The sequence below is a fragment of the Pempheris klunzingeri genome, chromosome 1, assembly GCF_042242105.1.
Source record: "Pempheris klunzingeri isolate RE-2024b chromosome 1, fPemKlu1.hap1, whole genome shotgun sequence".
NCBI classification, from domain to species: Eukaryota; Metazoa; Chordata; class Actinopteri; order Acropomatiformes; family Pempheridae; genus Pempheris; species Pempheris klunzingeri.
Window position 1 is genome coordinate 17,111,680 of NC_092012.1, and position 13,294 is coordinate 17,124,973.

The 13,294-nt window shown below is 41.1% G+C and overlaps 1 protein-coding gene across 2 annotated transcripts; it reads left to right on the forward strand.

Annotated features, from left to right (window-relative positions):
• The first annotated feature begins 4,682 nt into the window (after positions 1-4,682).
• mthfsd (methenyltetrahydrofolate synthetase domain containing) lies at positions 4,683-11,961 on the forward strand. 2 transcript variants are annotated; one of them, XM_070836228.1, is made up of 8 exons: positions 4,683-4,799; positions 4,928-5,031; positions 6,055-6,168; positions 6,526-6,639; positions 6,768-6,858; positions 7,811-7,923; positions 8,385-8,510; positions 10,027-11,961. In XM_070836228.1, exons 1-8 carry the CDS (start codon positions 4,772-4,774, stop codon positions 10,750-10,752), a joined length of 1,416 nt encoding a protein of 471 aa, XP_070692329.1. In that variant the 5' UTR covers positions 4,683-4,771; the 3' UTR covers positions 10,753-11,961. The 2 variants fall into 2 exon arrangements, with proteins under 2 accessions (XP_070692329.1, XP_070692330.1); XM_070836229.1 differs by lacking the exons at positions 4,683-4,799; positions 4,928-5,031; positions 6,055-6,168 and adding an exon at positions 5,661-5,993.
• Positions 11,962-13,294: the final 1,333 nt, after the last annotated feature.

Below are 13,294 nucleotides of genomic sequence, written 5' to 3' on the forward strand. Positions count from 1 at the left end.
AAGGGAGAGGCAAGGAGAGAGTGTGTCTGTGTGTGTGTGCATATGTGGGATGGGCAGACACAGCGAGACCTCAGCCCTCCAAAGACGCTGCTCCTCCTTCTTTTTTTTGTCCTCTGCTGTTCTAGATTTCCCAAACAGGTGATGTTGGTTTCTCCTCTCGCACAGTCCACTTGCTCCGCTCTGCCATCAGAGTAGTCTGAGCGCTGCACTGCCTCGCAGAGCGACTCCACCACAGACAGGCAGGTCTGGGAACAGCGACATCACTGCAAATTTCTAAGCCACTTGGTTTAGTAAACGCAGCATTGTGAGGCTTGGCTTGGTATGCACTGAATACACAGAGAGAGAGATCCAGGGCAAAATAGGGGGAGAGAGAGAGAGGGAGAGAGAGAAAGGGAGGGGGGGGGGATGAGCTGGCAGCCTGCCCAGACTGACAGAAAGAGAGAATGGGGTGTCAGGGAGGTTTATGGACCACTGGAGGGGGGAAATTGTGTGTGTGTGTGAATGAGTACCCCTGTGTATATGTGCATGAAAGTGGCATAACAATTTATGGACATACTTGAAGGCAAGTTAAACCTGATGATGGGTCAGTTCATATTGAATACACACAGCTCAGTCATGCTACCTGGATGGTAGCAAGGCAGATGATTAAAAGAGATATGTGGCAACCAAACACCGACTAATGAATTACATTTGAGTGTGCAATTTTGAAAAGTCACGACATACAATAAATAGACCCATTGGGGCATCACTTATCTGTGACACTTGATGGAAATCTGAATCCCACACCTCCAGAGAAGCAGGAAATAGTGCTCCACGCTGCTGTGTGGAATCTGCTGGTAGAGCTCGCCCTCTACAGGACATTATGTGATTGTTCACCACAAACTGTACCACCATCCTAATCCTCCTTCTGTGACTGGAGTCTATCACAAGGAGCTGTACAAGAAAACAAACAGTAATTTAATCTCCTCCCTAGTTAGAAAACACTATTAATTTAGAGCCAAAATAAACAACATGGCGTAGATTAGATTTGGCAGTTTTATGAATCACCAGAGGGGAAACAGGTGTGGTCACCTGCACTCAATGCAAAAAAACAAAACAGAAGCATCAGAAAGATCAAAGCAAACAACAGACATCACCCGTCTAACCACTAAATTAAAAACAATATGAATACAATTGATCATTTAATTGAAAAAAAAAAGGTGAAACTGGTTATCCAGGATCCCTGAACAGGAAGCCCACACAGACAAAGCAGTGTATATGGATCATAATAAAGATGAAGGATTATAGTTGAAAATTTTTAGTTTGATTTAGTCATTTTGCTGGATCTCCTAGCTTTACATTGAGTGGTAACAGACCTGCATGTTCAGAGAATAAACCGTGTCAGAGACTTTGAGACAGATACTCTTGGGAAATCATTTGAGCAACACAACATTTGAACCTGTTTACTTCTGTGTACTTCGCAACCAAGTCTTTGTTTACGGTCTCTTGCACAGGAGTGGCACGAGAGGGAACTTTTCCATGTCTTGACAGCTATGGGATGGATAAAGTTTGGCATACACATCCATGGTGCCCAGAGGATGAACCCTGCAGATTCTGGTGATTCTCTGACTTTTCCTCCGGCACCACCATTAAGTTAACATGTTATTTTCACTAAAATGTCTAAACAGCTATTTGATGGATTGCAGTGAAATTTGGTACAGATACTCATGCACCTCTCAGGATGACTTATAATCATTTGGTGATCCTTTAAGTTATCAAAATATTTATTTGTCTAATACCACAATTTATGACCAAATACCCGCTGAGCTAATGACACTCAGGCTAATGACAGCCTCAGCTGTATGTTGTGTTGTGATTCGCACATGTCAGAATGCTAACATGCTAATTTCAGGTTGTGATCATGGCCTGTTGGCCACACACAGATGTAAATAATAAAACTAATGATAGCTGAATTTCATATGGCTGTCTCAGTTTCAGGGTCCTGGTATTATGCATGCTGACTCAACACGACAGCTTACTGGGACTCTTGAATAAAACTGAGCTCTCATTAATATTATATGTTACTTTGTTATGTTATGCCTTTTTATTCCACAGCAGTTATGATGCCAAAACCTCTTCAACTTCTATATTTCATTCTTCTGTTTGAAAATTTCATTTCTTTGTTATGTACCTAAGTGTAATTATTTTCTAGAATTTACTAGAAGCATTTTTAATACTGCAAACCACTTTCTTAAGTTTGTTTCCAGTTAAAAGTAATACTCTTATGATTACTTTACTTTTATTTTTAACCAGTTAAATACAGATGTGACAGTTATTATATGACAATAAGTGCTACAAAGATCCTTATAAGTTCACAACTGTAATGTTGTTTTCCTGCTCATGTCTTCCCTTCTGACAGCTCCTTGTATAGAGGAGCGTTCACTGACGGAGGAGGACTCTCGTCATTTTCTCAATACCAGGACGAGACTGTCAAACAGTTCTTGTTCTCAGGGCCTTCTGTCTTAACTGGGATACTTCAGACCATCTGCAACTACTTCAAAACCGCTACAAACACAACCATCCACTGGAATTTCACTGCAAAGTCCTGACCAGTATGATTGCTGGAAACATGACTCGAGCACTATGAAGTCTCATATGCTGAGGTTTACTGTGGTGAGTTCAGGGAGGTAAAGTACCCTATGTGGCAATGGGCTTCTTTCATGGGACTTTGGGAATGTGGTGTTAAGATTATACAACCATCGTCATGTAAATATTGATACCTGTGGACTGCCTGGAACACTCAGGTGAAGATGGGGGTCATCATGGTCTAAGATTGTTGCAAATACACAGATAATAGTACTCTAGTATAGTATAGTGTAGTAACTATAGTTCTCTGCAATAACTAAGCTGAACAGCATATGACACCTAAAGACCTGCAAGTGATGCTCCTGTTTACCCGAGTTACAGTAAAATTGAATAAACTTTGGTGGGGACACTGATAAATCAAAAACATCTCAAATTTAATGGAAACTCAGCAACATAAACCTTTGCTGGAATAACAGTGTGTGAACAGAGGCTGCTGTTGTGGCTGAGCGGCATGTGCTCCTCCTTTCTCCTCCAGTTTCATCCGTCTAACTGACACAAAGGACCACACAATAAGGTGCTGAACACATCTGGCAAAAGAATTTTAAAACTGTAGTTTCTAAATGCAATAAATGAATATGTGTATATGGTAGCTGAGTTGTGTCCTTGGAGGTGATATACCCTGCTGTTCTATTGTTTATAATGACTACAAGTGCAAATGTATTGAGCATAAAAACATGTCAAATCTTCACGAAACCTGAATTTAAACATTCAGATTTTCAAAATTTCTCTGCTTTAACAGAAAGACTGTCAGTGAAAAGCATGAAGAACAATAACTTTATATTTAGAGTAATTGATGAAGGCCTTTTCACCAGATGCCACCTTTACATTTGATAAAACGGCTGCCAATACATCCCACAGATCTTCTGTTGGTCAACACTCAAGCTAACCATTTATCTACCTCACCTTCAACAATGAGCTGATTTTTTTTTCTGCACACACGCTTACGAATGTATATTTTCTATTTTCCCTTGCTAGACCACGCTGTCATCACTGACAACCACCTGCTAACAATTACAGTGTCACTCAAGACCATCAGCTGCCACAACATTGAACACTGAACCACAACCTCATCCTGCGGTTGTACACAACAGACGCTGCATTGGTCCCTTCCTCACCAAGGACACTGCCCATCCTCTTCTTCCAGCTATAATTGACTCTGGGCACCACAACTATTTGAATCCGCCCTGTCAAGAATGCTCCATCCCAGCATGTCTTCTGTTCCACGTCATCCCCTATAACCCCATCACCGGCTGCTTGGGCCTTGCATATATATATATACATACATACATGTCTGATTTCAAACCACTTCGACGAGCACAATACCAGCTGTGATTGTTTCAATAACTTCTAAAGTCTATCGTAAGCTGAGAAATAAAAATCCCTGCTTGTGCGTTAACATAGGACAATGCATTGTGTCTATGCAAATGTGCTTGAGCACCAAAAGTAAAATCATGTAGATCATTTGCTTAAGAAGAAGTTGCAATGTTAAAACATGCAACAAGTAAAGATCACAAGTAAAAGTAAAAGTTTGATTGTGTTAGAACCAAATTATTTAACGTGAAACAGCTAATTCTGTTTTTGATAAGTTAACTGCTTTCATTTTGTGGCTGCAGGTAGAAATAAGTACTGCTGCCTCTGTAATGTTGGGCAGGTCTAAAGCAATGAATCACATTTTAAGTTACACTACAGGGAGGCTTCAATTTTATCCAGTTTTCTGAAATCTTCCACACAATTTTAATCTTAAAAAAGAGTCTTCACATTGCTATGCCTTTCTTTTATGGCCTGTGAATTAGCTACCTAGTTGTTGAAAGGTACAGGACAAACAAACAGGCCTTGCCTGACCTATAGAAGTGGAAAGAGGAAGGAGTAGTAAAGTTAAAACTAGAGATACTCACGTTAAGTTAAAAACTTTAGTGTCATTCAGTGTTGTGCTAAACGCACTGTCTCCTCAAAATGATTCCCAGTAGGTTTACAATATGACAAACGCGTTTGGCAAGGATTGACCTTCCCGAGGCTCCGTACCAGTGATAAACACTGACAAGCAGCTGTTCCGTCAGTATTATGTTACACAGCTCACGTGGAGGACTTTACTGCAGCGTAACCGACTTTTGCACAAAATAGACTCATTCGCATCAACGTTAACACAATGCAGCCTGTCATACAAATACATCCTGGTAGGTTAAATATTCATGACGCTGGTTTTCTCGTTAAAAATGGATGTCAGTGTGGAGCACTTGGAAATGTTTGGCTAGTGCTGCTTCACTGTGAATGTGGCGTTAAGCCTGCTCTGTTTTCTCTGCAGGAGCGTCCAAATGGGACATTCGTCAGAAAGTCTGGGACTACATCGAGGACAATAACCTGGCTAACTTTCCAAGGCCTGTTCACAACAGAATCCCAAATTTCAAGGCAGGTTAAAGCGGTTAAAAACTGGAGGACCAAGACCAAGTGTGGCTGGGACCAAATGAATCCACTGGCAGCTGAACTGTTATGTCAGATATACAGCGGCAATAATGGCGCAGTCGTTACAAAAGCTCTGTGCAGATATCTGCTTTGTCATTCATTCAGGCTTTATTCTTTAATTTCTGGTCCACTTACTGTGACACTGTGACTGGTCAGCTATGTTTAGCATGGGGGGCCACGTGTCCTCAGGACGATACAAGCAGTGATGATGCCTATGTACACATATGGGTCGAAAAACAAGAGAACAAAACAGGCTGATTATGATAACTCTAAAAGCAGCAGTAGGCTATGAAGTGATAAAGTAAAGTTGTGTAGAATTACACATATGTAAACATATATGTAACACACACACACATACACATACACATATATATATATTTAGGCCTGTATGTATGTGTTTTGCACCCTGTGGTTGGTTGGCGACCAGCCCAGGGTGTACCCCGCCTCAGAGTCAGCTGGGATGGGCTCCAGCTCCCCTGCGACCCTGACAGATAAGCGGTATAGAGGATGGATGTGTTTTGAAGCAAAAGTACTTTCTAGAATAGCAATCTTTTCCTAAACAGGTATGTAATCAACACAGTGCGTGACTTCTAACTGAAAGAGATGGCAACTTACCCACTCATTAAGGTCACAGTGTTGTGTTTCACATGTTGGTAAAGTAAATGTCTTGGTCATTGGTTAAATCATTGTTACGAAAATAACACCAGCACATCAGTAGCTCTTGGCTGTATTTTGAATGATTAATGGCTGTCCTGTCTGTGCATCTATGATCTTTCTGTGTACTCATGGGCCAGGGTGCAATTGAAGCATGCAACAGGCTTGCAGACCTGCAGGAGTTCAAGTCCAGCCAGACAGTCAAAGTAAACCCAGACAGACCCCAGCAGCAGGCACGCTTTGTCAGTCTGGAAGTAAGTGGACTCGGGGAAAAAAAAATCATCAGCCCTTATGCCGTCCTCTCCTTTCAACCAGGGTGCTTTCACAGCCTGTGCCAGGGTGTGTGAGCTGCAGGCGTTCACCCTGACAGCTGAGGTGAAGGTGGATCCTGACAAACCTCTGGAGGGTGCCCGGCTGGCAGTGCTACAGGTAGCACAAAGATCCAGAGTGCCTCAGGCTGTTTTACAGAAATATGATTACTCTGTCTGTTCTGTTTTGCAATACTGTCAACTTGAGCTGCATGCAGTGGTGTATTAGAAAGTGAGTTAGAAATACAGAAGAACTGTTTAAGAAAGTGGAGGATTACAGATCTGCTATTAGACTCCAGAATCTGCCAAATAAGATCGTGTGTTTCTGTGTTTCCCATTTCAGGCACAAGAATGGTTTTTATTGCTGTGCATTTGCTATTTTCAGCATCACTCACTCAATTACGTTCAATTCAGATTTAATGTACAAATAAAAAAAAATAACAGTAAATGTCTTGTCTTCTTGGGCTAATCTTTGCAGGCACAGAAAACATTATTGGTCCCAACTCCTCGTCTTCGCAGCGGCCTTTTCAATAGAATTACTCCTCCCCAGGGAGCCAACAAGGAACAGCTACGTATTTGCTCTTCCTCACAGGTTTCAACTTGCTGATTTTACATGTTTTTTTTTTTTTACCCAGAATGTAATTATGGCTGATGAGCCCCCAACATTTAACCCATTCCCATCTTTTCTTCTCTTCCTGTCCTCTGAACCTGCTCCTTCAGGGTGTGAAAGACTTCAGTGTGCCTGTTGGCCTGGACACAAAGATGAAGGTAGACCTGGTGGTGGTTGGTTCTGTGGCGGTGTCAGAGAAAGGTAACAGCTCAGTTAAACACTGGCAGCATATTACACATTTCCCCACTAACAGATGATGAATTAGTATGCATATGTGCCTGCTAATGTATCTGTTTATTATGCAATTTTATTTTGTTATAATTATTGTAACAGGGCTATGAGCCATAGACCAATTTCACCATATAAACAGTAAAGTGCAGTATATTGAATCTAATGAAAACCAGCTTAAAACATACTCTTCACCTGTCAACAAACAGTAGTTAAAGCCACATGTGTTCTGTTGTATTGTACAGTGTAATTAACATTATAGAGTCCAGGTATATTTGATGATGACCAAACACGCACAGTCTGCTGATAGATACTGACTGTACTTTGAAGATTAGACATAATATCCTGTATGGGGTGTTGATTACACTGTGGAAAATGACACAAACACAAATACTGTGTATTGATTATTGCATGTGCTTTGTAGCCCACTGACGCACCAGAACAGATTTGAAGAAGAACAGAAAATGGGAGTGGGGGCAGATGTGGATAATCAGATCCATTTTGCTCCTTGTGGGTTCTGCTGTGTTCTGCTCTCCATGTAAAATCACTCAGAGTGCATTTGGATCCTCATTTTCAAAATGCCTGAGATAACAGACGAAGTGCTGCGGTGAAACAGACATGTTTACCGTAATGCATACATTTCCAAATGAGTGTACAACGTCACATGGTTCTCATAAAGCTTTGCACATCAGGCTACATTTCATTGATTTTTATGAAGTGAAGTGAATTATTACAGCTGCCCTCCGCATGCTCGTCAGTGTGTTATAATTCAGTGTTTTTAAAAATGCTGAATGTGATGCAGATGCTGGTTGTTTCTGATTTATACACAGAAAGGATCTGTGATATAGTCCAAGCAAGAAAATGCCAAATCAAAGGTTGAGTGTCGACTGTTCTCCTTCCTCATGGTTCCTGTCTGCTCCTGCAGGCTTTCGGATCGGAAAAGGAGAGGGTTACGCTGACATGGAGTACGGCATGATGGCATCAATGGGAGCTGTGAACGAGTCCACTGTGGTGGTTACTGTTGTCCATGACTGCCAGGTTAGTTCACTTATTAGAGTTCTGATCACGTTGATTTATGGATTGTAATGTACATGTCCAAGTACAGGAGACATTATTTAATTAAAGCTCTCTACACTTAATTTATTGAATAAAAACCAGATGAACACCATAGCATTAAAAAATGTCACTTAAAATGCCACTATAGCCATAGTGGTGAATGAAAATTACACTTTAAGTTATTATTTATATTTTTTCAATTCATCAATTTGACATGTAATGTAAAATAACAGCAAATGTGTGATACAAATCATACATTCATGTGAGTACACAAGTATTTTGGCAGATGTAACTATCAAAGGTTTTAACTTGAAATTCTAAATAAATGAAAATAAGAATCTGATAAATACTCTCCTTTTCTCCTAATTAATAAAATTGTCACAAAGATGTCTAAATATGTCTAAAAATAAAAAGTGCTGACATGATGGTATTTGTGCTTTCAGGTGGTGGACATTCCTGAGGAGTTGGTAGAAAGTCATGACATGACTGTGGACTACATCCTCACACCCACCAGAGTTATTAAGACAAACTGCCTGTTCCCCAAACCACAAGGCATCATCTGGACTAAGGTACATTTCTGTGTCTTGTGCTACTGTAAATCCACAATACAGACATACAGTACATCAGATAAGATAGGAAACCTCACTGCAGCCCCTTCAATAATACCTTAATCAAAAGCAATCCATCAGAGATTCAGTCCTTATGTAGCGTATTAATCTTAAAATGGATCAGTCTTATAAATTGTATGAAGTTAAATGAGAACACCATGAAGAGGGTTCTACTTCAGACTGAGGAAATTAGCATTTGGTGAACATAAACTCAAAAGTGTAAGAATAACATCTTTACAGCATCAGAACCAGTGTTGTACTACAGTTGAAGCACTCAGGTATAAAATTAACCTAAAATATTATCACTCATCTAGGGGAGGGTATGAATAAGATCCAGTGGGATGAAGATGACTTTTTATCCCAAATAAAATAAAATGTGTTACAAACAACAGATCACTTTGTTTACAAAGCGCATGTGTGCTGTAATGTTTTAGCTGCTTCTTGAACACCTAATTTGACAACAAAGCTGCATGACTCTTAAAATGGATATACTGAACAGATATGTATAAGCTGGTTGTACACACATGCTCTGTCCTGAGCAAAGTATTTCTTTGCACAGCGACACACTGCCCTCTAATGGACGTCTAATGACACTACACCAAAGTCAAAAGACTTCATTCTGCCTCTGGATGCATTCACTGTCTCTGTACTATAATAATTGTTACAGTAAAACTCTTTTTTTGCTCACTTGTTTAATCAGCAATAATAATAGAATGAGCTAGCATTTTAGTTTTTTACATACAGTACATAAATGTACTCTTAGGACGGCAAAACACAGGAAGGATCTTGCCAAGACAACAAAATAATGAATTAACTGTAATGTGTGTGTTTTTAATTTTAACGTCTCACTTTATCTTCAGTCTATATTTAAATCTGGACCTTAAACTGCCTCTGATTTACTGACACTGGCGGAGAGACGTCGTGTTTTTCCACCGGATAATTTGTCTTTAATTAGACGTGATGGAGGACATTATTCTTAACATGTGAAGAGTTTGTGTGTAACCTCTGGGTTCCTTAAGACACGCTTGCAAGTAAACAGGACCCAGTGACCTCACTGGCAGGAAGGCCAAGTCTGATCATCAAAGGCTCCTCTGCCCGGCCAGCTCGGCTCTACAGGGGCAGGGGAGCGATGGGTCAAACAGGCCAGTGTAAAAACAATAGCCCCGTATATCCTTTACAGGACTGGTCAGCATCAAAGGCTGCCAAGACACTTAGAGGCCCAACAAATCAAGAGAGCAGCCTTTATTTTTAACTGCTGGGGAAGTGAAATGTCCTGATGCTATAAAGATAGTTAGAACTATAACATCGGTATGAGCAGGATGGAATAACATCAATTAATTTGTCAGCTTTCGCTTTGTTGATAATTTAATTCATCCGTCGGTATGGTGCATTGGCTCCAAGCAGGGCTAACTGTTTGCTGTGTGTGACACCCTTCCCCATTTAGCCTTGCTGAACCTTTCCAGTTTTGTGTCTTCAGCTGGACACAGAAAAGTTGGAGAAGATCCCCATCCTGAAGAAGCTTCGTGCTCTGGAGGAACAGGCGGGAAAGGATGTAACACTGGGGGCGGCGCCTGTCGCAGCAGAGCCTGGTGAGCAGACCGGCCAGCCTAAAAGGCAAAGCAGGCGGAGGCCGAGGCAGAACGCGCAGCAGGGTGCTGAGGGAGAACCCAGACAGGACTATAAACAGGAGAAAAGAGCAGAGTCAGAACCGAAAGCCAGACAGCGCCCAGCTAGAGTGAGGAAGGAAAGCCGAGGAGATGGTGGGGGAGCTAGACGGGGAGAAGTGAATGAGAGAGGAAGGGGAAAAAGTGGAGGGAACATGAGGGAGAAGGGCTCAGAGGAGGGTGGAAGTGAAGTCATGTCTCAGAGTGTGACCACTGTTTACCTGGGGGGAATCCCTGCTGGGCTCCGGGTCAGTGAGCTGAAAGCTGCCCTCAGAGAGAGGGAGGCAGCCCCGCTGAGGCTCACCTGGCAGGGAGCTCAGCACAGGGCCTTCCTGGACTACAGTGACCCTCAGGCTGCAGAGCAGGCCCTGGAGGCCCTGCAGGGGCTCAGTCTGAATGATCACACTCTGCACGCCGAGCTGGCCAAGAGCCAGCGGGGAGGCAAGCGGTCCGGACAGTCCAATAGGAGACCCAGACCATCAAGGCCTCAGAAAACTACCACAGCACCAGATGCTAAGAGTGACACCAATGAAGACTGAGCAGTAATGGCAGTAGGCAATACACAGCCCAGGATGTGTTGATGGTGGAGTGATGTTAAATGCACATTACAAGTTGACCTCAGTTATATGAACCTTAAACATCTAAAAGTGACTGCCAAGGCTAGTGAGTTTAACAAAATCTAAATACAATATGCAATTGCTGAATTCCAGCAGCATAAAGTGTTTCGTTAGAAAAGTATTGTTTACATACGTTTGACTAAAGTTAACCATACACCTATGTGCCTTGTTTATTAACACACACCTTTATTCCTTTAAGTTGTCTTTTTTTTTTTTTTTGATAGACTACAATAATTTCCCTTTCAATACACAGACTGTATGTATATACAGTATTTTGTTTAAATACCAGTGTTAATTGAATTTTAGTAATGCAGTTCAGCATCAGTATTTCCTCCTCCCAGAAGGTCATGTTTTCAGATGTGTTTGTCTGCTTGTTGGTTTTCTCAAAAAGGCCGTGGGCCAAAGAAGAACTCATTAGTTTTGGTTGCAGATAGCACCACTATGTGGCCATTTGTACAATTCCTACCATCCTCACGAAGCCTATTAGTAAAATTAGAAATTCACATCCACCTCGGCCACACCGATGTTTGACCGTGGAGATTTTCCACCATTTTAATTTTTCATCTTCTAAAAATCTTTGACATTTGAATGACCTTAAATTGACTATTGCCAGTTTCTGAAATAGATGGCCCATTTGACATAAATTGCCATAAATCTTTAGTTTCAACCAAATATGTAATGATGGGAACACATTTTTATGCCATTCTGATTTCAGACTACAGCAGCAGAATGCAGTTACATCGCTGTAATTTAGACGTCATCATTTTTGCACAGTTCGTCCCTGCGCATAACTGAGGATTTAGGTATTCTCTAAAAACCTGTTTTATTTAAAACTAACAAAACTGGAGGTTCAGCCTCATCGGAGGGGTGCTTTTTGTTTTTTACTTGGTTTGGTTTTTTTCAGAATATTTTGGACATATGCAGTGTACATTTAAACAGTGATGTTTGTATCTTTTTGACGATAAGAAAAAATGATATTAATGGCATTCTGCCATGTTAGGTCACTTTGAATATGAAGGGAGCCTTACCATTTAAAGAGATGCTGCCACGCGTGGTTGAACTGTTCTGGTGTTAACGCATCTGTCTGTAACACGTTATGACGTTCTCTACTAAAGTGTTTGACTGCACAGGTTTCGACGTGGTGTCTTTTTTTTAACAGGACATAAATACTCGAGGAGTGACGCATCTTCACATTGCTTTGCAGCATTTGAGAAATGACACTGATCAACAGCATTATTCTAGTCCAGTTGTAACAAAGCCTGTAACTCCTCAAACTAACCTCACAAATAACACACTTGTTCTTCTGATGAGACAGTGATTAAAGGGCTGAAGTTAAAGTTAAGGTTGATAGCTCAGATCACTGAATGGATTTTGACAAAACTCACAAATACAAAACAAATAAATGAATGTTCAGCTTTTAAACTTAAATTTCAGCAGTGATTTTGAGCGAACTTTGGATTATGCTTCCAGTTAGTGTTTTCTTGTAAATGATTGTTGCCTTGTTTTGAAAGTGGCTCTATCTGCAGTAGCACCAGTTGGATTTCAGAGAGAACAGAACAAAGAATTTACTCAGACTGAAATACTGAGAATATCAGTACACAGGCAGGCTGCTCATTTGGACTCAAGAACCCAATAACCTGCATCACCTGGTAACTCATGACTTTCATGTTGCTCTGCAGTGCCAGACAAGTGTCCTGTTTTCACTGATGTCTAGATTGTAGTGAGACACAAGCACACGGCGTGTCTGTCTGCACAGAGCAGGCCTCGGGCTTTTTATGGAGCTGTCATCCAGGCCTGGCGAGGGAACAGCTGTGGAGCCCCCCATCTCACTCCCTCAGCCCCGTCAGCGCACTGAACCCCCGGCAAATGTCATCAGTTTGTTAAATGCTGTGGTAGAGCCTGCTGTCCCTGTGCTCGGTGGCATGCTCATTTCACTGGGGTTCAGCCGGTGGTCATGTTGTCAGATATCAAAGCTACACAAGTATTAAAACACGGCTTGGTACGACCTGAAGATGTTTGTGTGAACACGCTTCAACCACATTACTTAGAATTAACAAGAAGACGTCTTAAACTACAATTCTTTTCCTTGATCTAACTCACAGGAGATGTGCATCACAGTGATCTAATTGGGGGAAATACGGACGTTCACAGAATAGATTTCTGCCCATGATGTTTTTGTACATAAGAGCCACCTGCTTTTATTTAAAATCACAGACGTCTCTGAAAGTAAAAAATCATCTCCTCAAAGATATTTGCACTTTCTTATTTGTGTCAATGAAAATGAATATTACTTGCATTTGCTTTGATATGCTGCTGATAATAGTTGCTGGTAAAACTAACAGTTATGAACTTTGGAAACCTTAAAATTTGCTTTGTGCTGTCTGCAATATTTTCTAATATAACAAGTGTAATATTTCTGATAAGATGTTTGCTTTTACACTATCTGTGTGTAAACTGAATTCCA